The sequence below is a fragment of the Perca fluviatilis genome, chromosome 2, assembly GCF_010015445.1.
Source record: "Perca fluviatilis chromosome 2, GENO_Pfluv_1.0, whole genome shotgun sequence".
Classification (NCBI taxonomy): Eukaryota; Metazoa; Chordata; class Actinopteri; order Perciformes; family Percidae; genus Perca; species Perca fluviatilis.
This window is the reverse complement of record NC_053113.1, coordinates 31123497-31151013: the sequence shown is the minus strand read 5'-3', so window position 1 is coordinate 31151013 and position 27517 is coordinate 31123497. Positions and strand designations below refer to the sequence as shown.

Here is a 27517-nt window from a genome sequence, read left to right as displayed (position 1 = left end):
TTGAAATTGGGAAATATTTGAAGTTGGAAAAAAGTTAATGAATTGCAATATATCGCAGAATATTGCAATATGTTTAAAATCGCAATAATATCGTATCGTGACATAAGTATCGTGATGATTTCGTATCGTAAGGCCTCTGGTGATTCCCACCCCTAGTCAGTATATAGTCCAGACAAATATGATGTACTGTATGTACATTATATATGCAAAGATTTTTCATGTTTTCACATTTACATCTGGCGAGAGTTACCTTGAATTGTATATCTGTGTATCATATTATCAATTTATTCTAATTCACTAAAGTTAAACAGAACAGTAGTACTGGAATATAATCTAGATTGTCTTTTTTTACACGTCATGTCCTAGGGTATTGCTTAGTGAGTAAATTTTCTGTAATGCTTCTTGGCAGGGGTTAGTGCAGCTAGTTTGCGTGTGTGTTTTGTATAGTTTTTTGCACCAAGTGGACCTATAGGAGCAGATTATAATATGTTTGCATTTGATTCTTGGTCTTTATTAGGATCAGCTCAGAGTTAAACATCTCTCACACACACACACACACACACACACACACACACACACACACACACACACACACACACACACACACACACACACACACACACACACACACACACACACACACACTGGTATGTTTACCCGTGCACATTTTTTTGTATTTATATGTCTGGGGGAATTTGAATACCTGAATACTGAGTGTTTGAATTTATGGGTGTGTTTATGCTTATGGGGAGATTGCACCCCAGTAGTCAGCTACCTGGGGAGCGCAAGACTCTTATTACGATTCGGGACAGAGAACTGTAAATAATGGAGCTTGTCTCCCTCTGAGGGAGAGTTGCAGGGCTGTTCGAAAGGCTGGTTCCCTCTATACCACACACATATATCCCTGCAGATTTCTAAACAGGCATTTATGGCTCTCTGTTGATGTAGTGCTCTTAAGATTAGTGCAACAACCATATTGACACTTGTCATGGTGTCGCCAAGCTCAAGTCACAATACCCTTTCAAGCAGCTGCCTTGGACCTGGTCTCTATCAAGGAATTGCTTTTTATTTTTACTTCCTAATATTAATTTAAATAATTTGCATTAGTTGTCAGAAACTCTTCCGGTGTTTACTCATAACAACAAAATATTTGTAAGATTGTCACACAGTGACAATCAAATGATTCTTGCGCTTGATTTTTCATGATGAATACTAACGTTGCATCCTCCTGTAAAGTTAACAGTATGAGTGAATGACTGGTGCTGTAATTAGGTGGCCAATTAAGATTTATGTGGTCTGAGGTTTGTGTTATTGTTCATGTTTGTTTTGTTTTTCGTATTTCAACAGATTGACTGAACGCGATCAGTAGCGATGCAGAGAAAAAGACTGAAGTTAATTGCTCCCACTGCTCTGCGTTAGTTTCTGCTTTTGTACACGCACACACACACACACACACACACACACACACACCCACACACACACACTTGGATGATTCCTTGCTCTGGGAGAAATGGAGCGATAGCGAAAGAGGTGGCCTACAGCAGCTAATCAGTCCAGATGCACAGCTTCTCAGAGCGAAGTAGAAGAAAGCCAGCAGCTCAATCAATACATGAGGAATCGGCCTCATCAGGATTACTGGCTCAATCAGCAGCTGTACCCATCGTTCCACAACACACACTGGAAGAACGGGGGGGAGAGAGAGGTAGCTCGGCCCTGGGATGGGAGTTTGAATAGAGCGTGTTAGTGGAGAGCAGGGGAGGCTGGTTTACAGGTCAGTCCAGGGTTTCAGGTTGAGTTGAGGTCATGATTCACAGAAAACTGAAATGACACATCTGTGTAGTCATTGGATAACATGCTGAGTCTTGATGGGACATTGCCGGCCTTTCGTAAAAGCAATAAGAAAGTCCTTTTTAAAGTTTGTTTATAGAAACATTATGATTTTAAATTGTATTAATGAAAGATACATTGTTTAGGGGGAATAGTTTGCATATGACTGGTAATTTAGGAACACATAAAGTGTTTCTGCGCTATTCATAAGCTTAAATTGATACCTTAAAGTCTTAATGGTTGTCCAGTAACCCTCAATTTCCCTGCAGGATTTCTTACCTATAGTTCACCCACGCTGTGTTGTCCCTCTGATAGAAGTAATTTTGGTTTGTAGTCTGTAAATAATTCAAACCATTGTTGCCTAAATGGCGTTCAAACACTTTAAACTGTTGATGCAGGGGTGCTCTGCATCACAAGAAAGTGTTTGTTTTATCCGAAAAAGGTAGCATAGAAACGAGGGGTCACCAGACTGCTGTACACATGGCTTTCTTCAGGGCTGGCTGATGTCGCCCCAGTGTCCCTTGGTGAGTTGAAGAGTTTACTGAGGCAAATAGCCTTGTTGGCCTACTGACAGACAGGCAACAGCAGCTGTAGTCAGGACAACACACTCACACCAAGAATGTGACAAACTGGTCTCACTGCAGTGAGTTGACTTTGAGTCGCCTTAGTGTAAAACACAAGGAGTTGAGGAGAGTTCAGAGCTCAGAATGATATATTAGCGTTCCTTTTTTTTAAATTCTGCGTCTTTAATTGTCTCATTAAACACTTTCTCTTCATCTCTCACTATATCTCTTTCTCTCTCTTTGTATTTCTTTGTCTCTGTCTGTCTTTCTTCCTCTCTAATATGATTTTATAGGATAAAGAGGTGAAAACAGCTCAGAGAGAAAGATTCTGTGCAGATAAAGGAGTGGAAGGGGAGGTGGTGGGTGTTGATAATCTGCAAACAGATTTCCATGCTTATTACACTAATGATTTCATGATATTTGATGTGGCGGCGGGGGTTGGAAGGATGTGGAGGGGGTGGGGTGGTTTCTTTCTCTCTCTCATCTCGACGGCGCAGCTAAATGATGGAGTAATTTGAGTGACCTCTGACTCAGGGCAGGCCCACACGTAATTGCATGTCATTCTGGCACGGGGAGAGGGGGGGCGCTCCACAAAGTATCCCCCCGTTTGCCCCTCCTTTCTTGCATACCACTTGTTTTTCTGTCTCCTTTTCATGTGTCCCCATCACTGTCTTGCTCTCCATGTTGTTGCCTGTCTCACTGTGGCCCGCTCCTTGAGTATTTCCCAAAAAAAAACACCCCCCACCCCAAACAAAAGAAAGATTACATTAATTTTCAAATGATGATATTACATTAAGCGCGGAGATCTCATATATCAAAACGTGAGAACTACTCCCTTACTGTATGTGCTTCATCTTAATGGTATCGCTGGATGTCAAGGGCATGGAGGAAATTAAATCGGAAAGTGCAGATAGACCAAAGAAGATATTATCTCTGGATGATTGCAGTTTTGATAGGTATTCCAGTGAATTTCATTTTCTCCGGATGGGGAGAAGATGAGTTAGCCTGCACATTTGCTCATTTTTCTTCTACATGATTTATGTGAGTTGAGTATAAAACTCTCTCCCCCCCCCTACCGCCTCCCCCTTTTATCAGGAACACATACATGAATGCGCACCCACGCACACACACATGCACATGGTGTAGTAAATTACTGCCTTTGAGTTGTATCTTGGCTGGGGCAGTTTATCTATGTATGTGTACTTCTTGTATGGTTGTATGTGGGCAAACTGCAGTGCATAGGGTTTTGTGTATTTCTATGCACGTGCATGTTTTAGTGTGCGTGTGTTTGTATGAATACACGCGCCTGAGATAGCAGCAGAGCCATCAGCGGGAATGATTCCAGGAAGACGGGGGAGTGTCATTACTCAGACTTGTTTACATTCTAAATACGTAATGAAATCTTGTTGGTAATAATGACGGGAATAAAAGTTTGGGAAATTGTAAAAGTGGTGAAGTTTGAGAAATGAGCCCCGGCCTGTGAAATAGCATTTGGGGGCAGGAAACGACATTATTATGCAGTGCTCCTGCCTGACTGAGACATGAAGATGAACTGCTGGCGGGCCATAAAATGCTGTTAGCCCTAGCCTGAAGTATGGCACATTGTAAAAGAGCCCTGATCCCATATTGCCATTATATATAAAAGTATAGCCATACACAACATTATTTTTCATATAAGATGAGCTCAGATACAGTGGCCCAGGCCCCCCAAATACATACACTGATAGGCAGATTTTTTTCCCCCCCTTCTTATAAAATATATAAATAAACATATTGCCATGGAACCCATCTCTGCCCTGATCTTATAGACCCGATATTAAAAACAGAAATATTGCATTTTCTAGGGGCTCTGTTTTCCCCTGTCCTCTTTTGGGTATGGGATATATCTGTGTGTTTGTTTGGGGGAGTGGGAGGGAGGCGTAGAGGAAGAAAAGATGAGGACGAAGCCTGAGCAGAATACAACGAATGAAAGAAAATGGAAACAGATGAAGACTTTAAAAATATAATGAGATGAATATTGAGCATATCAACTCCAGCATAAAGAGAGTTAGAGAGAGTGTATATTGAAACTGTTTATTGACAGATAATAATGGTTACAGTGGTGCAATTAAGATTAATGTTACAGTAGATGGACTCAAGATAGTGTTTTGGAGATATTTGGAACTGTGAGGTTAGTTTACTCAAACCCACATTTCATTCATGTATTCATTTATTTATTACTTCAGATTCTTTACTTTTAAGGTAGGGAGCAGGAAAGCGGGGATAATGTGTGACAAAGGTCCCATTCACCATGTTTACAATACTGTTATTTATCTGTTAACCTTGATCATTTTGTTCTGTTAAACTCTTTGTTTAAAACACTAGTTTTATAATAATTTGAAATAATCACAAACTTTTAGAGTAATTTCCCTGAAATATTTTGGGAGGCTGGCTCTTTGGTCAATTATTTTACCAAGAGGACATAGAGACATAGACAAAGTCACTAATCTATCCTCCTAGATTTTTTGTGCTTCATTCTAACAATGGGCACACGCCATTTTAACAGAGTGCATGCAATTCGGCTTCCCTCAGCACTAAGATAACTTCAATTATGTTTAAAACCAATCATCTTCAGTGATATGGGGCGAATTATGTCAAAATGAATAAATGTGTCAATAAAATGACACAAAATTATTTTTGTTATTGAGTTTCTTGGCACTACATTCCTTATTTTCAGTGGGAATTAACTTGAAAGGGTTTTAAAGGACTGAAAGCAATGAAGTCACTGTGCAGTGGATGAATATTTGGCTGCTCACCTCATATTGCTTTAAAAAAATAAGCGTAGCTATGACTGTGTGATATCTATTTAATCAAATCTATATTTATTTGAATGCATGTTTACAATGAGATAATAGCTCAATCTTTCAGCAGTAATCTTCCTATAACTATGGTAGTATTATACATGGCATATACTGTACATCTAATGTTCTGTTGAGTTGAGTCTGTGGTAGAGATGAGATGAGCCTCACTGGCTTCGCTCCTCAGAGCTGCCTGAGAGATGATGGTTTACTGTCTGCCGATTGCGGAGTTCAACTAATCATCAGGAAGACCAGCAGGGCTTCGCTCTGATTCTCTAACCTAGAGTATCTGTCTCACCCTTCATTGCTTCATTGTCCCGCACTCTCCCCTTGGTCTCCTCCTCACTTCCTCAGTTTTTGTTCATGTCTCACCTGAGCCTGAAACTATCTACAATATCCATATTCATAGAGTAAATGATTATAGAAAAACAAATGGATGGACAGATTATGTCCGGAGAGGGTGACTAAAAGTAACTCAAAGTGTTGCTTGTGTTGTGTCTAATGTCTCTTTCTGCTTAGTCGTTATTTATTTTTGTTGCGTTGGTATGCTAAAGGGAGTTATTCATCTGGTGACAAAGTGGTCTGACCGCAATCTGGCCAGATCGGCCTATCGGACCTCTGCTCTTCTTTTCTAACAGGCATTTATTCAGCTGCTGACCCACCATACTTTGCTTTGTCTAGCCGGCCTCAGGCCCAATAATAATATTAAAACTAGTGCCTTGGACCAGAGCATAACTACCAAAAGATGAAATCTCCTGCATGCGGTACCTCATCATACATAGTGTGGCATTGTTTTTACCAAGCCGAGTGAAGGTTATTTATTTTTCTAATGGAACATGTTTATTTTTGACTAATGGGACAGACGCTGGGCACTTATGCTCAGCTAAGCATGTCTCAGTGTGTCTGTCGTCGCTATGGTGAGGTAAGGGAACAAGCTGGAGGCCTTCCGTGAGCATACAGGACTTCCTGTCCCATTTAGGGCAAGAGTTAGCCCGAGTCAAGCGGGTGTGGGTGTCAGAGCTGGCAGTAATATCCCAATAACAGTAGATTCTATTATGACAGCTACTTGAGAAGAAGGATGTTTTTAAAAAAGGTTTTCTTTAGAGAGAGATAAGAAAGAGAGAACATTGTCTACTGCATGTTAGTGATAACAAAACCTGAACTAGACATGTATGACGAGATTTCATTGCATTCAGAGAGGGCTCTTTCAGTGTTTCAGCTGAAAGGCACAAAGAGAAACATAATCTCAAAGCATGGGCACATAATATTGAAATAAGTATTGCTAGATATAACGGGGCAACACATAAGGCGTTGGTATGCTCCAACCAAAGTTGTTCTCAGAGGGTCACAGCGATTGGCCAGGTGTGTGAAGGACAGGAAGGGCAGGATTTGAACTTCTCTGTCGAGCCCTTTTTCATTCTTCACAACCCTATTTCAGTGCGTACAATTGAGTGCAACACTATGAATTCCCTCCAGGAAGAATTGTCTGAAACAGGGTGCCATTATCCTCATATTTAAACAATCAGGGTGCCGTTATCCTCATATTTAAACAATCAGGGTGCCGTTATCCTCATATTTAAACAATCAGGGTGCCGTTATCCTCATATTTAAACAATTGCTGAAGCTCAACCCTCTTTATGATGGTCAGCTTGTCACCTTTGAATGTTGCCTCTTGGAAAACAGCCATAAACACTTATGCATCCAACGTGGTTTGATGACATGTTGTACAAAGTACATTTTGAGCCTATAAGACTGCCGTGGCTCAAAAAAAAAAAAAAAAAAAGTCTGTACATTTCTACTTTCTAAAAGCTCCTCTCTTGACGGATATATCTGATCCCGTGTGTCTTTTGGTCCCCTCTATGTCCATATTCTTTTTCTTCATCTTTTAATTTCTTCCTCACCGTCCCTCTTTTTCACACTCAACCTCATTTTGTCTGCAATAATTCCTGAGCTCTGAAGAAAACAAAGGCAACATTGTGTGTCTGTCTTCCTTGTCTTTTGTCCCCCTCTGCCTGTCTCCCCTCTCCTCACAGTGTGATAATCTAGAGCCCCTGTAAGAAAGTGCTGCTCATATCTAACACACACTCCCACCTTACTCCCTCTGTCTCATCTTTGTTTGTGTGAGTCGGAAAGGCGCAGTTCTAATTGAGGGGCGAAGCCACTTCAGATGCAGCGGGTGCCTTTTTCCCAGTGGGGGGAACACAGATCTGCCTCTGGGGAGCACAATTAACGCCTTTTTATTGTTTACTAATGAATTACACACAGACGAAGCTGGCATGCATGTGTGAATTAGAAAGAAAAATAGAGAGTTTGTTGGGAAGCAAAAAACATGCAATGTTGTGTACTATATGTCCACTTGTGTGTGTGTGTGTGTGTGTGTGTGTTCTGTATCATTATGTTTGCTTAGTTGTAAGTTGACTTCTGAGTACCTTTTTATATCATTTGATAATTTGATATTAATTAGCCTGTTTGAGCCTTATGTAGTTCTTTAGGCAGGAAGTACACACTTGTCCTGATTTTAATTTTTTTTTATCTCTTTCTTAACTGCATTTATTGAAAGAGTAATTCTATGCAGAAAAGTTCTGTGATGTTCCCTGCTAAAACGTTTAAGCACACCTCTGGCCACATGCCAATCATTGATGTTAAAGTAGGTGTTTTTCCATTGACAGGGTGATAGGAAGTAACTGCTTTGACATCAGTGATTTGTGTCGTAAGAACAGCAAGTTGCTTGAAATTTTTAACAGCGACAGACAACGCAGCAGCAGTTTGCTATCCTGTGTCCGAATCAGTGTTGTATTACCCACAGCTGGCTGGCCTGTGTGTGTTTGTGTTTGCCTACATTGAGGATGCATGGACTTACACATGCCTTAAGGCCAATGTAAACAAATGCTAATGTAATTACTGAGGGGGGCGTCGTAATAAACTGTAACTAAGATGACTGCACAGCACACAATGATCAGTTTAGTTAAGATGTGATGTGTTATTGCTTTAAATGACTGGTTGTACCAAGACTGATTCCTGTGTCGTTCTAATTGTTTAGCAGGCTAAGCCCTGTGCCATTTTCCTACGTTTGAATCCTGCCCAGGACCTTTATTTTATGGCATATAATCCTTCTTTTTGCTGTAAAGAAGATACCAAAAAAGAAGAAAAAAATGACTAAATTGTGCCCTAATCATTTGTTCATGAGAAGGAATAGAAAGTGTGTGTTTTTATACGTCTGTGTGTGGGTGAAGGCCTCAAGTGTTCTTCCTCTTCTCCAGTATAATAGTGATTAGTAATTTCAGCTGTCGAGCAGTGCCAGTGAGTGTTGTCCTGCTACAGGGGATACACACGCACACGCACACGCACACACACCCATGTTGCATTAAGTGTGCGTCAGTCTGTCTGCAGTGCCTGGATGTGCGTTCCATCTAGAATACAGCACCCTTACACCGCTATATTAAAGGGGGTCATTATATTTCCCTGGCTGCCACCGAAAAGTGACGTTTTTACAAAGTGACAAGTTTACAGTTTGATAAATCAGATTTTTTTTCTGTGGGTGGGGAAGCTGGGAGAAGGAATAGTGGGAGGAAGAGCCAGCTTGTCTGTGAAGGTGGAGGAGGAGGGAGGAAGCGCTGCCTGTCAGCGACGCCCCGGCCCTGTCGTCTAAATGATGCTCCCAGGCAGCGGATTCAGATCCCATCCCCATTAGCATTTAATTTCTCTCTAATCCTACACACAGTCTTCACCGCTGCATGGTAACGAGGGCCTCTGTGCCGTGGCAGCGCCGGGGAAAAAAACTCAGAGAGCAATCTGTAGCGTGCTCGCCTTTTACAGTTCCGCGCCCTGTCATAGCCATCATTCTTCCTTGACAATTAAGACCCTCAAATCTAATAGCAGTGATATTGGAATTACAGCAAGACCCTTTTGAGGGCATGTCAGGAGAAAGGGCTGCGCCTCCCAATACAGCTGTCAAAGCACAAGGCCCTCCCCCCGTTCATGCCTGCTAAGCGTTTCTGATGCGCGCGCGCGCGCACACACACACACACACACACACACACACACACACACACACACACACACACACACACGATAGGATGGGGAATATGTTGAGTCTTTGGCTGTGATCTTTGTAAAATGTGCTCTCTGTGCCCTCTTATCCAACTCTCCATAGACTTGTTAAAGCAGCTTTTGTTTTCTCTCTTTTCCTCTCACTCTCGCTCTTTGTCTCTAAATTTCTCTTCATCTCTTTCTCATTGATTCTCCCTGGTGTGTCAGAGATGTTGTTGCTTTCTGTTTTTCACCAGCAGGTTTATTTATTTATTTATTTATTTTTTATACAGATGATTAGACTAGGAGATTGGTGAAGTTGTCCCTTGGTGCTTCGTAAGGACAGTTTAAGGGAACATTCACTTTAATGTTAAAAATCATCATGGGTAAAACATATTTCAGCCTGATGGGCACAACAGTTTTAGAGCTAGATTACATACTGTAGATGCAGTTGTGTCAGTGTGGAGGCAGTCCCCAGTTATGAATTGCGCTTTGTGATATCTCAGGCAGCAGGGTGGTATTATAGTAAACAGGTAGATCATCCTGAGGAAAGCCTTTGTGTTAATGAGTGGAAGTCCTGCTTAACGTGCCCTCGAGCAACATACTTAGCCTTTGTGTAGTTGTCTAAGAAGAATGAGAAACTTTTTGTTCAGTTCAATTAAAACATCACATCATTATTGTTGACTAATTTTCTGTTTTTGTTTTACCTGTCTGTTACTCTTCTGCAGACTCCAGCAGAGCAGGCTAAAGTCCGAATGCACATGGTCCTTCAGGCTGCAGGTAAGTCGGTGACTCTTCCCTCAATTATTTTTCTTACAGTGTGGTTTAAAGCTGGTGCTGTAGTCTGACACTTGGCAGTGGTCACTCACTCATCCAGGGATGCTAACTTTAAGGCAGTGTGTAGATACTGTGTAGAGCTGCCTCAGTCTGTAGCAATAATATAATAATAGTTTTGAATTTTCAATTAGTTTTTATTTTAGTTTTAACTTTTCAATTTCAAGTTCAGTTTTAGTTAGTTGTCAGAGTGTGTAAGCTAGATTCAGTTTAGTTATTTTTTTTTTTTTTTTTTTTTTTTTTAGAAAGGTTTATTTTTATATTTAGTTTTACAGTTTTTTTAAATGTTTTTTTATGTTTGTTTATTTAGTTTGTTTTGTTAGGGTCAGGTATAATGTCTCAGAAGTATGTTGCAACATATACATTTGTATGTATGTATGTATGTACATGTTGGAGAATGGCCATGATGTTTAATGTTTTAATCTTTGCACTACTTCAGTGTCCAGAGTGCATGAGCAATTACAGCACAGCAGTTTCATGTCAGACCGTTCAATTTCACAAGAGTTGACAGAAATTCATGCAGTCTCCTTTTTCAGACCGTGTACTGTGTAGACATTTAGAGCGAGTAAGAGTGGTACCAGCAGAGTAACTAGGCCTTAGATTTGAAGGTGCTAATTTTCATCCCAACGCCTGAGGTCACCGCGGCCTCGGTTCATATGTAATGGTGTAAAACCTTGTTAATCTAGTAGTTTTGTTGTAAAATGTGCAAATATCAAGATATACATAATGTATATAAGGGAATAAAATATATAAACATTTTTAGCCATATTTCACAGCACTACCACACATTTTGCTGCAAATTGAAATGAGCTGTGAATGAGCCACAGTCTCATATAGGCACACTTGACAGTGGACCTGGACGGGTTTTGTACTTGTTTTCCCACACACAGCAAGACTCAAAGCACACACACACACACACACACGCACACACACACACGCACGGCACAAACACCACCACAATCTCTCTTTCACACAACACAAACACACACCACCACCACAATCTCTCTCTCACACAACACACACACACACACACACACACACACCACCACAATCTCTCTCTCACACAACACATACACAACACACAACACACACACACACACACACACACACACACACTCTCCTGTTCTCGCTCTCAGTGCTTCTGGGCCCATATTCACTGCAGCTTAATTTCAAACACTCCTCCCAGTACATAAGTCATAGATGTCACCATGCACGCGGTGTATATATTCCAGTGTGTATTCGAGGGGTAGAGTTGCGAGCCAGATGTGACAGGCAGAGATTGACTGTGGAGAAAGATGTCTTCATGTTTACAGTCATGCACACACACACGTACAATGGCCCAGCACTTCAGAACAGGGCTCTAATTTCACCACAGGAAATATATGAAAGAAGCAGGCATCTATACATCATCTATAAAGCACCCAGCAGCCACACACTTACCTCACTTGAGACTTGTTCTGCCTTACTGTAGGCCACAGAACAACGCTGCGATCCCTTTTTGTGATTTTACATATTTTTCAACTTTACATTTTCATGATACTTGGAATTGACTCTCATAGTCTACATGTGGGTATTATGTTTGCGAATGGGGGACAGTTTGACTTCTGTTTTCCCTTGCTTAATTATGTTCTCTATTATATATCAGACACCCCACACTCCCTGCCCTGCCATCCTAGACTAATAGTGCACTAATGGTGGTAAAGCAACATAAAATTGAGCATGTGGCTTTGAGTGCAGCGGGCCAGACTGGTGCAGACACAGGCCCAGGGCCAGACATGGAACTAGAAGCGAGGGTTTAATGCACTGGACATGTCGCTGGTTTTCCTCTCTTTCCTGGAGGCTTCCAAAAGAACAGGTTTATGGCTGAGTCAAAGATTGTCTTCACCAGAGAGCCCATTCTGGCCTGTATCAGGCCTTCGGGTGCCTGTGATCATGAAATGACACCGATTTGAACTTGATAAAGGAGTTTATATTTGGCACTTGGACTGATTTTTCAGTCATGTTTTCTGCTGCCTTTTCTCTGTTTGTGATTAACCATAGACTGCCCTTGCCAATTTATATCATGTTTGTATAACAAGAAATATAAGGTACTATATCTTTTTTTTTTCTCAAGTCCTCTGACCCTGCAGCTGCTAAGCCGCCAAATCTTCTAAATTCATCCGTCTCACGTTTCTTCTTATTTTCTCCATTTGCTTTTCTCTCGTGGCTCTTCGTCTATCTGTCCTCTCACTCTCCGTCTTACTGTCTTTGTTCCAGTGTTGTTAGTGGACAGAGGAAGATAGGGAGGGATGGAGGGCGAGAAGGAAGCAGCAGATGTTGGGAGGTTGTGTGAATGTTAATGTCCTGACGTAGCCGTGGAGCTTAACCCTCCTCCTCCGTTCCTCTCTGAGCGCCCGCCAGGCTTTTTCTCCCGGGGTCTCCTGACATCCTTAAAGCCCGTGGCTCTCCTCCCCACTTCTCTTCTCTCCTCCACCTCTTTCTCTCCCATCCCCTCCCTCCCTCCTTTTGTCCGTCTATGGACTCTCTCTAGTCAGTAGAGAGCAGATCATCCCATGGCTAAAGCGGCTCAGGCCTTTGTGTTGGGGGGCTCTGTGGACCTGTAATGAGCCCCCTCGGCTGGCCCGTTGGCCTGCTTAACGCTCACTGGGGGCTTTGTGTGTGTGTGTGTGTGTGTGTGTGTGTGTGTGTGTGTGTGTGTGTGTGTGTGTGTGTGTGTGTGTGTGTGTGTGTGTGTGTGTGTGTGTGTGTGTGTGTGTGTGTGTGTGTCTGTGTGTGTGTGTGCGCGCGCGGTGGGATGATGAGGTGAGAGGAGGAGGGCAACACTGGCCCCCAATGAAAGAGCTGGATGGATATGTTTATGGGTCACTTCCTGCTTGGCCTACATATCAAACACACACACTACACCTCATATTTCCAAGACAAATTCACTTGCTAATTTATTCAATAATAAGATTATTTTTCACTGTCATTATTTGTAACTTTAATAATTCTTACAATTTTTATGTTAATGAAACAAGGCCCTAATATTGTCATGATGTGCACAAAATACATACATAAGATGTATAGATAATTTTAAGTATTAATATCAATCACGGTCATTCATTCTGAAATATTGGACTTTCAAAGCTTAGAAAATCACAGTTAACAGAGATTTTTTCACTACTTATCCCAGCCTGCATTGGCCCGATTGCAGGGAAACCTCCTGCACAGGTCGAGGAAGTTCAGCTGGATTTAGTTGGATGGGAAATATAGTATAAAGTTTATGTCATAGCAAAAAGCAGCAGCAGTGTCTCTACTTTGTGGTACCCTCAGTATTTTTGAGTAAGCTGCTCTCTATGCATCCCATCTCTATGTGCACACACACACACACACACACACACACACACACACACACACACACACACACACACACACACACACAGCAGCCACGACACCCTTACATATGTATTATACTCTTTTCTTTTCAGCCACTTGCTGGGTTCTTGGCTCTTTTCAGAGCGGTGTCCATTTCCACTCAAATGAGCATAAGCACTGTGTGCGGCAGCGGGCCTCTCCTTATCCACACATCAATAGGGAGTGTTTGCAGAACACCCACTAAGGACCTGAGGGCCAGGGGTCATCAAAACCTCCGTCTTCTCCCTATTTGAACCTTTGACAGCAGCAAAACAAACAGTCCTTAAGATCTCATCAGAGGCTTGAACTTGGCAGAGGCTGGACTGGTCTGAATTAACTTCCTCTATTAGTTTGTCTATGTTTGACACCTGGCTGGAGTTTGTAGGGAGTAAGTTTCTCATTTCTGATTTTAATAATGTTGAACATCTCAGTAATTGATTTATAACTGAAGCTTCACAATTAAAAATACAACATTGACTACTGCAATTCCCAGCGGTATTTTTTTTAGTTCTAAAAGGTCTAAAATAGAGTCGAAAAGAGGTCATTGCGATGCTGAAGGAGAATATCGGAGATTAGATTAGGTTCTTTATTTGAAGTGGATAAATATGACGCATAAATCATTTGTTTCTGCTAGCATATATTTTAAACATTTGAACGAGTGGTGCAATTTACAACTAAAATGCAGTAAAATAGAGGAATTTTGATTTTATATTTTATATTTTTTGTGTTTTCAGGTTGTAAAATACTTACAAAACTTAAATGTGTGCTTGTTTGTATCAAATGTAGGCATTATTAGTGTAGTGTAAAAAAACAACAACTTTGAATATCTCACTTTAAGCAATAATTGAGTTGTACATCTTTTACAAAATAAATAAATAAAATAAAAAGTTTAATATTATGGTGTAAAAATTATACAATATTTTACTGTAACTCATTTCCTGGTACTGTTGACTCCCATTTATCAAATGTTGTATTTCAGTACTATTGATATCAATCATTTTGTAATGGGAAACTTTGCTACCTCCATATGAAGTTGGGATTCAGATAATGCATTGATACAGTTTAAAAACACCACCAATGTTGATGTAAAACAAGCAAAAAGCCAATCCTAAAGTTAAGAATAAACTAATTATGAAATACAACATCAGCAAATCTCCCTTTAAATTCTTTTTTTTTTTTTTTTTAACAAATGTTTTTCAGAAGTGATGGTGATAAGGAGCAAATGGTGGGAAAAATGAGGGATATTCGTCGAATGGCCCCCCAGCCAGAATTGAACAGGGGTGTTGCGATTACATACATGTGTACTGTATCACCACCACCCAATGTTATGGTGCATGTTGGCTTCTAAGCATGTCTGTAGGAGTGTGTGTCTCTTGTTTGTGTATGTAAGTTTTTCTGTCTGTTTATATCAGCTCTCTGATCGAGTGACAGACATAAAGAGGCAGGGGGGGAGGCGACCAGCCAAGCTTAGCAACATCATGCGATAGGACTAATTCTTCCACAGTAAATACGGGGTATTAGGCTTCTCAATCGCAGCAGGGGTCCTGAAGAAACACACACACATGCACACCCTTTCTCTCGAGCTCTCCGCTTCTTTCCTCCGTCTTCCTTGTGCTTCCAGTACACGCCATCCCTCCCACTGCCCCAGCCCACCCCCTTAGGCCCTGACAGATGTGTGCTGAACAGACCACATACATGGAGGGTGTCACCTTACCCCCTCTGGAACTAAAGGGCTAATGCGCCACATTTAGGAGGCTGCCGCCCTTTGTTCTGCCAGGATAAGAGGTGACGGGGATGGGGAGACTGAGACAAGACCCAGCTCTTTACATGGCCCAAGTCTCCTTCTTTATTCCCCCTCTGCATATTTTTTGTTTTCCTCCATTCTCATTCTTCCAATTTTCTCTCTGCCACTTCTTGTACTTTGATCCTCATCTCCCTGAGATTCAGCAGTCATGCTGGTACGCAGCACGGGATTTGTTAGGCAGTGAATAACAGTTATCACACATTATCCATCTCAATCATTTTGCCGTCACTCTAGTTGTAGCACCACTTTTAGTGTGACATGACTAAGGTGATTGTCACAAACAGCAGTAAGCGGGGACCTTCATCTCAAAGGGGATTTCTCTTTAAAAAAAAACACAAGGGAATTACCCAGTAATAACTGCCAACTACATGTTCTCTTTGCTAAAGGTGTTATTGTAACAACAGCAGCAGCATGCCACTTGACTCTGAGCAGAAAAGAGGGCTTTTGCTGTAGTGGGGTATTTTTTTTAGCAAAAATATATAAAATATAACATCTTGATGACAGCCTTTTTTTTATTTAGTTATTTTGTTGTGGGGTTCAGGGGTTGTTAAATGTACTGCTTTGTCTTGATTAAACATTAAAGGTTCAGTCAAAGATTATAAAGAGCAGAAAAAAAAAATGGTAGTCGGGAATACAACAGCTAATCATGACTCGTGCAGTTTAATGATTAAAACAGCCTGGCCTATAGAGAAGCTTTGCTAATGTTTACCCTCGCAGCACTTTTTAAACACCAGTTTAAAAGCCTCGACTTAACAAATCCGTGGCGATGCTTCCAGGTTAGCTGCATTAGAGGGATTTAGTTTGATACATCCATTTGGTTTTCTCTTTATGTTTTGTTAGTTCAACTTTTTTTGTGTGAAATCTTCAAATGCAAAGCTAGAAATCTAACAACATAGCTTGCACCATATTCCAACTAAAGAAACAATTACACAACAGCAACAGAAATCCCCTTTGCATCTGTGCAGGAATGTGTCTCCTGTTGTCCTTTGGTAGAATAATGGCGCTGGGATGTCCTGTAATTTAGTCTCTGTAACCATTGATCAGCTGGATTTATGTGCCATTACCTCACTGTTCCAGTCAACAGTCGTAATTATGTCTCAGAGAGAGAGAGAGAGAGAGAGAGAGAGAGAGAGAGAGAGAGAGAGAGAGAGAGAGAGAGAGAGAGAGAGAGAGAGAGAGAGAGAGAGAGAGAGAGAGAGAGAGAGAGAGAGAGAGACTCCATTTTCACAGGACCTAAATACCTGAATAAGCTTTTATCAAACTGCCCCTGCCCCTCACTCAGTAGCAGATTGACACTGGTGGCAGGCTGACTGACCTCTAGATGAGAGGGGTGGATGGATGGATGGAAGGGTTTGTCAAGCTCAGTTAGAGAGCCCTACCTCATAGTAAGAGCCCTGTGCCTCAAGCTGTTTCTCTGACCCTCTCAAAAGAAGTATGTTTACGCTTTAAAATGTGCATGTGAGTTTCAGGGAAGGATGTGTTCGATGTGGATCGCTGTGGTCCTCTGCACCTACAAGTGGATTTTATTCATTTCAGTAAGAAATAAGCCTCCCAGTTCAAAGGTGTCTGTCAGTGGCGAAGCGGACTGAGTGACCTAAGGACTGCCTGGATCAGAGTTTATGTACAATTGATTTTTGGTTTGTTTTATGGGTCTAATAAATGCAGGTCCTGCTGCGCCCTGGTTTTCTCTTTGCTTTAGTAAGCTGGTGATGATTTTCTCAGTTTTATATTGTTGTAGATTTAATATATTTCAGTTTCAGACTGTTGGTTGGACAAAACAAGAATGAATATGTCTCCTTGGGCAATTTTCATACTTTCTGACATTTCATATCCAAAAAATGAATTGATTAGTTGAGAAAATAATCGTTAGGTTTGATGCTTGAGTAGGTGGTGTTTCAGGTTGTTTTTTTTGTGGCTAGATTCCTTGTTTTCATATTTTGTTGTCAGTTATCCTTATTTATTTTTTTCTGAGAATGAAGGTCTAGGGTGTAAAAAGTACTTGTCAAATTAGTGGACAACTTTCCTTGCCTTGCTTTAGTGAACACTATATACTGTACTAGAGAGACCCACTTAGAGGAAATTCTCTGATTCTGTATGTGTGTGAGAAAGAGAGGGAGAGATTGAGAAGGCTTTGTTTTTCTTCTGTGGGCAGATTTCAAACAGCATCTGGTGAGCTCTTGAAAAGACTGTTATGAGAATGTTAAAATCCAAACTGAATCATTTTTGGGCCCTCCTTCCTCCTCCCCATTTTTTCTCTCCTTGTTGTCGGTGACACATGGTGATACCCCCCTCTCTCTCTCTCTCTCTCTCTCTCTCTCTCTCTCTCTCTCTCAACATTTAGACATTTCCATAACAGAAAAAGAATATTTTTAATTTGCTGCTTTCCATAATTTTGAAACATATGGTATAAATGATTTTGATGCAAATGTATGTGCTAATTATTTGCACACGAGCCTTAAACAGGCCAGCCATTGAAGTGGAATGAAAGCAAATTTGCAATCACCTTAAATTTTGCTAACCATTTACTGTTAAGTAAACTTTGCACAGTAATTTAATTACCTTGGACCGCTGGCAGGCGCTCAGAGCTTTTCGGGAGGGGGTGGAGAGGGAGGCTGAATACAAAGAATGCAGAGTGAGAGATGAGAAGGGGAGAGTAAAGACAGTGTATACTGCTAACAGTAATATTGAATTCTCATCATGTGGAAGGTATAAAGATTTCATTGCTTGGACGCTTTTGCGAGGGAAAGGCAAGGAAGACATGGGAATCGACAACAAGTTGTCCTGTGACATCATCTGTTTGTTTTTTTTAGGTTTAGACCAGCTCTTAAGTTTGTAGATGTTTCTACAGGGGTTTAGCTGTCTGATTGTTGTCCTGGATTAGACAAAGTGTAGACCTGTGCCTTCCTGTCTTCATGATTTGTAATAATGTCTACCCTCTGACACACTATTCTTCATGTTAAGCCCAGGGCTGCACAATAATGCCAACAATTAAATTGCATTTTGCCTAATACTGTGGTCATGGTTATTAATCATGATTAAAGTCAGTAATTTAATGTCGAAAATTCAGAGGGACTTTACAGTGCTTATGTGTTTTCATGTTTTATTGTAACACAACATTGACTCGGAGCAGATTTAATATTTTTGGCTTTTTTGACACTGATCAACAGAAAAATACATTTTAATGTTAAAGTGAAAACGGATATCAAGAAAGTTCTTGAATTACAAATATTCAATCCCTTTCATAGGACACACCTGAATCATCACTGGTGCAGCCAGTTGGTTTTAAGTCATATAATTAGTCAAATGGAGATTACCTGTGTTGAATTTTCATTCAGGTGAGGTGAATTGGAAATTCCAAATTCCTCGTAGCTGTGAATGTGTTTCTCTATATGCTGTAATAGACTGGCAGACTGTTTCCCTGCCTTTCACCCAGTGCATGCTGGGACAAGCCCCAGCCCCCCCTACGACCCTGAATAAGAAAAAGCAGGTATAGAAAATGGATGGATGTTCAGCGTTCCTGTTATAGATGGACGAGGATGGGTTGCCGCAGCAACCTTGGCCTTCGTACACTCATCACACTGGATTCTTCTGATGGCTCTTTAGGTGATTCGATTGATTGGTTGTATTACTTTAAAGGGCAACAACAACTCCAAGGCTTGTTTGGTGTTACTCAGTCTACAAATGAAATATCTCCTAGTTATTGACGCTGAGACATTTTGGCTAAAATGACTGCTGTGTTTACATTTTTATCACAAGTTGTTTTTTCATTATATCCAACATTTGGACTAATAAAGTCCTAGTATTTTAACCAGTTTTAAACTGATTTTAAAGATGCTCAGGTCCATGATACCTTAATGTGCTACATCCATGCATGACTGAGTCACAGGGAACGACAGATGTAAATGCAGACAAATGGGATGAATGATGTGGCCAACACACCTGTGATTGCTTGAAGTGCTTCACGTGAAGAATGGAGGAATGCTTGATTTAATCGTACAGTGGGTGGAGCACGACCGTAGATCAGAGGTTCGAGCAGCAAAATTGCAAGGTTGGCGGTTTGATTCCGTGCTCCTCCTAACAGCATAATAAAGTGTCCTTCTGCAAGACACTAGTGATGTAATAGACCATAGTTGATCCGTTGATCCGACACCCACGATTCAGAATGCATGTGAACCGCAGGTTAATTGCAATGTTTAACCATAAATACAACCAAAATACATTTTTAGTGTCGCTGTTTCTTAAAGTAGGCTGATAAATCTCTATGGAGGGTTGCCGTGAAAAGATACAGGCAACGCAGTTTTCTGTTCATGTGAACGGGGCATGTTAAAATCAGTTGTATATTCACCTGAACGGAGCATAAAAGCAGTTGACAGAGACGGTTATGGCTACTGGAGGAGCGGAAGAACTCGAAAGGCTGTGACACCGGCTACAGAGCAGTTGGTAATTAAGTTACCCGAGAATAGGGGGCTTTGAGCCGGATACAGATGCCGGCTACAGAGCTCCGTCTTATCAGCGGCAGTTGGTAGTTAAGTTACCTGAGAATATGGGGCTTTGAGCCGGATACAGATCCCGGCTACAGAGCTCCATCGTATCAGCAGCAGTTGGTAGTTGAGTTACCCAACAATGGGGGGCTTTGTGCCGCGTACAGGGCGTGGCGAGCTGCCAGTCTTTTAGGCAGACATTACGGTTAAGTTTAGGCGACAAAAAGTGAGCGCTATGCGGTGACGACAGTTAAGTTTAGGAAAAATATCGTGGTTTGGATTAAAACACTCCCAAGGAAGACACATTTCTGGTGTGAAAGTCCTTTGTTTTCCCCGGGAAAGTGAAGTCCGCTCCCTGGCTTAAACACGCTGTGTTTTATGACAGTTCTTTAAGTAATACATGGAAAGCATTAAAAAATCCGGAAATTTATCCAATCCGAACGGTGAGTTTTGTGATCCGTTGCACCCCTCTGAGACACTGAATAAATGTTAATGTTTGAGTGATGTATAAATATGGCTATATAAATGAGCACCATGAACTACGTTCAAAACACAGCAAAGTTATACAAAGTTAAGGCACTTTTAGACAGAGAAAGGAGACATTTTAAAAGCCTTAATTTAGTCTGCTAGATTGTCTTAAAGATAACCTGTAGAGTTGTTGACCACTAGTTTTTACGAGTGCATCCCTGTTTTTCTCTGCATGCATCCGACACGTTTGTTAGACCTCGAGGATACACACAATGCGTCTTGGTGAGTAACACCAAATGTAAACATAACTTTTCTTTGTTTACAAGAAACCTCCACAGGGCAGCTTGAAAATGCCACATGCTTTTGACCTTACATGGGTCTAAATAGTAAAAACAGGTAGATTGCCTCTGGTTCTCTCTCTATATACTGTAGACAACACTCAGAAAATAGACACTATCCCACTCACATGATAAAAATTCTATAACTTATCACAATGATATCAAAATATGAATATCCTAACAAATAAGGTGAAATCACACAGAGCCATTTTTTCTTAAGAGCCTTAAAGAAATATTTCAACATTTTGGGAAATATGCTTATTCACTTTCTTGCTGAGAGTTGGATAAGAGGATGGACACCACTCTCATCAGCTAGCCTGTCTCTCTTCAAAGGCAACAAAATCCACCTACCAGCACCTCTAAAGCTCTCCAATTAACAGGCCTTTATCTCTTTTTATAATTTGTACAGAACACTAAGTGTAAATACTTTGTTGTGCTGTTTTACAGGACGTTATGTGCCAGACTATTTCTTAGCCAGGAGCAGGCAGGAATGCAACTAAGTGGTTCCCTGGATGTAGTACATGTGAAGCTATAAGAAGAAATAAATGTCACATTATGCAATTAGACATGGTTAATTGTAATGCCCTATTTGAGGCAGCATTGGATGTTTGTCATGGCTAAAAGTCAGCGGTATGGAGAAAAAGGCGAATTCCCCAGTGCAGTTCTGTAGTCTGCTTACTGACCTGCATCAACAAGTAGTGTTTACGTGTGTAAAGTCTGTGTGTATGTAAGTAAATCACGGGTTTAGCTGCTTTTATAACAAGCTCACCCACTGATTTTAATTAGAAATGTAACCGTAACAGACGTTTTCATGTACAAGGCTGTCTTTTGCTATCATATATAACCAACTGTCATTTCAAAGGAGTCAATACTTCTCTCAAAGTTTTTCTTTTTCTTTATTTTTTCCCTTTTCTTTCATCATCTGGCCTCCTCTAGTAATAAAGTTGAAACGGCTTCTTTTTCTCTCCTTTCGCACCAGCGAGGCTCCATAGACACACACAGGAAGGCGAGGGCTGGGATGGAATTGAAGTAATAAAACCCCCTTTGTTTTAGTTTGTATTGGACCATTCATCATCACTTTATTTAATACGAGGCTGTAATTGTGCCATCCCCAACCATCACTAATGGCTGTGTTCGTCTGTGTTTGCTTTGTTGATGGAAATGAATGAAATTAGGATAAACAACCGCAGAGTCGCGTGTAATCAAGCCTTGATTAATGTACCAGCGTTTCAGCGCCGTTTCTCATTCCACAACACCTGATATCTTTCCCATAAACAAATTGTGTTTGTCTAAATGAAGAAATTAAATGACGCATTTGATGAGTTTATGATTGACCCGGTCCGGCTCGTGGCTCATTATTCTCTGTCTGTTGAGGCCAAGAGGTATGTGACTAATGCTCTGTCACTTCCCACACAAGGATTTATCACCACCACTGATTAATGGCAGCCAAACAGCATTTTAATAATTTTATGATTGTGGTTTCTGGCAGTCGCAGAGAGAGAGAGAGAGAGAGAGAGAGAGAGAGAAGATAGAGGGTAGTAGGGGGGGGGCGCGTTTAGAGAGAGAGAGAGAGAGAGAGAGAGAGAGAGAGAGAGAGAGAGAGAGAGAGAGAGAGAGAGAGAGAGAGAGAGAGAGAGTTCATCCCAGATTAAATGTTTTATGCCATTGCAGGCTGAGCAGACGGAGGCATGATTACGCGCCGTATGAACATTCCAATGAATCTTCCTCTCGCACTTGAAAAGTATTTCATACACATGTTTAATGAATTTCTCCCCCCCCCTCATTATTACATTTACTTTTTCCACTGGAAAGCAACAAATCTGTGTAAAATACCTCAACAGTGAGCGATCGCTTCCCCCAGGGGGTAAAATGTGGAGGTGGATCGGGGAATGGGGCGGATTTACAGGTTAGGAAAAGGTAGAGGTTAAAACGTTAGCGTGACAGGTGAGGATTATGATATACAGTAGCTGGTTGATTTAATGGCACAGGCTGATATCTTGCAGCAGATACTGATAAAATCATTTCAGATGATGAGAAATGAGAAGATTGTTGTGGGCATTAGTGTTTAAGTCCTGACCCAAGAACAGTTTAATCATGCCAAGCTTCACTCCGTTAGCCGTTCATCTCTTTGTTAAATTCCAGACAGTCTGTCATTGAATACATTTACCTCTCCTGTTAAATGCACTGGCCTCAGACTACATACATTCTAAAACAAAATTTGAGTTGCTGTTTACCATATGAATATAACTGCTAACAAAAATAAGGTGCAACTTGAGACCATGGCAAAGTACACCTCTGTGGTAGTTGCAGCTACAGTAGGTGTCTCCAGGACACCATTTTGCCATGATCACACACACACACACACACACACACACACACACACACACACACACACATACATATACAGACTCACTGGGTGAAACAATACCAGCGTAGCTGTCAGAGCTGGTAAAAATGACCCTTTTTTTTAATATCTACACTATCTAATCTACACTATCTAGTGTTTTTCCATTACATGGTACCTGCTCTACTCGCATTTTTTGGTTTCCATTACGAAAAAAAGTCTCTGGTACCTGCTAACAGGTACTTTTTTTAGTACCACCTCCATCCAGGTTCCATGCGAGCTGAGCCGATACCAAAAGGTGATATGAAAACCTGCAGACTACTGATGGGTCAGAGAGAATAATCACTGCGTCATCATTGCTAGCGACAGACGGAGGGTGTCCTGAACAAAACCGCCATTTCTAAATAGTTTAGCCAGCGGCGTTTGTTTTGCTGCGTCCAGCTTCTTTTGAAACAAAATTTGTCTTCTGGCTGTGGCAATGGCCACATGCCGAGAGTCAAAAACAACACACCTTCGACGTTCTGTGTGTGCACGTTAGGTCATAGCAGTTTCCTGCGGCGTCGCTATGACGACCAGCCACGCTCACCTCAGGCATGAGGCGGTACTAAATCTGCAATGGAAAATGGAGGACGGGCAAGGGGGTAAGCTTCTCTCCACAACGTGTAGCTCCTATGGAGCCATTTTGATGCTAACAAGCACTCACCCGCCGTTAGCATTCCATTGACTGCCATTCGTTTTGTTTTTCACAGCGAATAACTTTACATCTGAAGCGTTTAAAGACTTTATTTGTCCATTGTTTATTTCTAAAGAAACACGACAATGTATAAAAGGCTCCATTACCTTGTATCTCCCGTTATGGCTCCGTAGCAGGCATTTTTTGAAAAAAAATAGGCTAGCAATTGTGTCATAACCACGCGAGGAGAAGCTCGCAGGCAGTTTCAACTTACATTAGCTGTTTAATTACTAATGTTAACTAGCATTTTAGTTAGCAATAATTAGCCTGTGCCTATGTTATCTCCTTACATATACCTACGCTCTCCGTCTCTGCAAGATTGGGAATGATTGAGATTTCTCTTGGCACAGCTACCAGAAGACTTACAACTTTCAGACGTCACATCTACGTCTTCAAGCTTAGTTTGTAACGCTCAGCGCTCACCGGAAAAGTGCTTCTAATATCCTTCACTGGTCTCAGTCCAGATCAACGGGATCTATTGGTCCATTTATTTAACTGTCTATGATGACTGGGGACCGCGGTCAAGCTAAGTAGAGTCAAGCAGGTACCATGTAATGGAAAAGTGTCTTTTCAGATGTAAAAGGATTTCAGATCATTAGCATATATATATATATATATATATATATATTTTATTTCAATGGAAAAGCTAAATGACTTGGTGGGTGAATATTTCTGTTGAGAGTATGGCTTTGTATTAGGTTTAGTGTAGATGCTGACATTTTGCTTTATTCAGTTTAAAAAAAAAAAATTATCATGAACTGCTCTTGTCAGTTTTTAGCTTATTCTTACTTAGTGTTTTATTTCTCAAGCACTTTGTATCATCTCTCTTGACTTTAAGTAATTTTATATTTAGTATAAATGTCTCATAAATAATAATAATAATAAAAAAGACCAGTTGTTTATAAATAAAAAAGAAATGTCTCTCAAAACTGCAGAACTGATAGAGCACAGTGGGGCCAACCACCTGACATAATGGTGTGCAAATTGGCTCTTTTATACATTTATACACATTTTCTAATCTATTGTTTTAGTTTCAATGAACATTGATTATGTAATTCATCAATTTGGCATTTGGCAACATTTGCAAACTACCTGCAATATTGTGATACTAAAGATATATTGACCCTCCAGATTCTAGGGCTGAAAAATTGGGTACACACTTCTTTCCTGTTTTTGGCTCTACAGTAGATGTACAATTGAAAATTATCAATTGAATTTCTCTTCTTTTTTCTTCTTCTTTCTATTAGCATGTGTGCACGCACATGCTTGGATTTGTGTGTATTCTCATGGGGCTAAGCAGTTAAATTCTACATGCCAAGGCACATACTGTACTGACTCCAATGGGTTATAACAGCATGTGTTTTTATTCCTGCCACACCAGCAACATTTCAAAGTGAATGTTAGTTTGAATTAGATTAGTGTTGGTCATTTTTCCTCCTAACTCAGAGACACAGAAATAAACGCAGCACGGCTGATAAACATTTAGACACCTGTCGTCTCCAATCTCACGTTCCAGGCCTCAGGAACAGATGGAAGTCATGAGTTGTTTCAAACTTCTAATGGAGTCCTAATTTCGTACAGATTGCGCTGTTACCCTTACACACACACACACACACACACACACACACACACACACACACACACACACACACACACACACACACACACCTTTTTAGTTCTCCGTTCTCCCTCCTGTTACATGCTTCTGTCTCTCCTACTTCCTTTCTCAGTCTTTCTCCATTTTGAGAGTCTTTAGGCTTACAGTATATGAGGAATCTGGGCTGTAAGCGGAAGTAAACAAGCCACCATCACTGTGCTGGCATCTCACTGGTAAACCTGAGCATTAACGTGATGTCTATTAAGGATTTTACTTTTGAATGTCTTTTTGACAAAAAAATGTAATCCAGGAAATCCTGTTATATGATGAAAAATGTCAACAAATGCCATTAAGATACAGGTTAGACCGTAACAGACCGTCCGTGAACACTTAAGACCATAAAGCCTGCAACGTGCTACTGAACTCTTGCTAGATGGATAGTCTGTATGTTTGCCGGGTGAAATTCCATTTTTCCAATTTCACGAGTTTCAGATTTTTATTAAATAGTTTTTTTTACCTGATGAAGAAGAGAAAAGAAAAATGGATTGCAAGTGTGTTGATCTATAATTAGAAGCTAGCAAGTAATGTTGGCTAGCAGCTATACCTAGTCTGTCGTAGGGGGTGATTTCTGTCCATGATTAACCCAAGTATTCATACCTTCACTGCGAGTTTTACTCTTTTCAGTTTAACTACTAGCTCAGTGTCGCTAGAGAGCTGGATTCTCTATTGGCTGTGATTCTGTGTCGTCACTTCACTCCAACACATACTGTACTGTATTTTTTGTGCTTATGTCCCCTGTCTTCAAATGTCTCTCTTCCATACACTGTCCCTTCATGTCCTTTTCATTCAGTTGTGGTATTGCATGTGCTATCCACACTCACAGACATAACAACTTAAACAGCCCTCCTCTGTGTGGCGCAGGGGGCTGATGACAGAGACATCCACCCACGCTCATTCAAAAGGGCGGCACTGCCACATTATTTACAATAGGACACACGCGCACACACACACACACACACACACAAATAAATGTATACCCATCTGATTTGTCCAAAATGCCGCACCCAACACTTTCTTCCTCTTCCTGCATCCCTCAGCCCAATCCTAGTGTTTCCAATAGAGGAGTGAAGAGAAATAAACAGTTAATTAATCCACCATTGGCTCAATCTTGCATATTTCTGCCTAATTAGTAAACCAGGCAATAAGGGGCCCCTGGGTACCCGTCTCCTCCCAACCAGGGCCCCGTCTCCCAGACCAGAACTCCAGCTGTGTGTTTAAGGAGAAATAAATATCAGAAAGTACATTGCCCCTCTTTCATCTCCTCATGCTGAGAAGTAGGGAATTGCTGTGGGAGAATTAATGTTCATTTAATTTCCCTTCTTTCTTCTGCTCATATATTTGGATTCTTCAGGTATTTCTTGTCTCTCCATGTTTCCCTCACTCACTCTCTCTCTCATATACACACACAGAAAACAGGACCTTTTTCATAGCTACTACATCTGCAGGACACATGTTCAGCAAATGTACATTTGTGTGAGCGTCTGTGCACCATGAATTAGTGCGTGTCAGCTTAAAAGAAAGATGTCCGGGCCTGTGTCTGCTGATGGTAAAAGTATGTTTTTCTGATGTCTTGAACATTATTTCTTGTTACCAAAGGCTAATCTGTCTCTCTCAGTTTGATTCATGCCTTCTTAGAACCAATGGACGAATCCAAAGCCAATCCAGGCTGCAGACTCCACCACAGAGATTGATGCGATCAGCTCTGTTCATACTCAGAGTAAACCTGTCTTGATCTGTGGCTTTGTGGACACATTTTCGCTATCTAGAGGCCAGATCCAGGCTCCACAAGTGGCCTAGCAGTAATAGTGACAGTTGCATACCTGAAAGGTTACAACGGCCATGGTTTGTCTGTTGAACTGTTGAAGCTGAGCTCCTACTCAGTAAAGCTTTTTAAATGTCAAGGGGAGTTCATCTTTAATATAAGTGAATAACTGTCTTACGTACTGCTGGATTACTAATTTCATACAATGTTTTGTCTAAATGACCTTATTCCGGGATTTATTCAATACAGCATTTTGGATTAAATGACTATAATTTTTTTGTTTGTCTTTTTTTACTTCTGTTCAAGTCCTCCAATGGATCTGTCAGACTTTTAGGTGTGCAGCAGTATTCCTTCCCAGTAATTGTAAGTAAGCAAGATAAGTGTATCACTCAAAGAAGTCATTTATATCACGTCAAATGCTTTTATGATAGAACTTAAAGGGGCTGT

At 40.9% G+C, this 27517-nt stretch overlaps 1 protein-coding gene across 5 annotated transcripts in view; it reads left to right on the top strand.

The window, feature by feature from the left end:
• rsrc1 (arginine/serine-rich coiled-coil 1) overlaps window positions 1-27517 on the top strand; it is a 133625-nt gene that overhangs the window by 58381 nt on the left and 47727 nt on the right. For all 5 annotated transcript variants that reach the window (XM_039784610.1, XM_039784601.1, XM_039784619.1 and 2 more), the window contains exon 6: window positions 9985-10036. In XM_039784610.1, the coding sequence (XP_039640544.1) occupies window positions 9985-10036 (52 nt within the window). The remainder of the gene's footprint in view (window positions 1-9984; window positions 10037-27517) is intronic.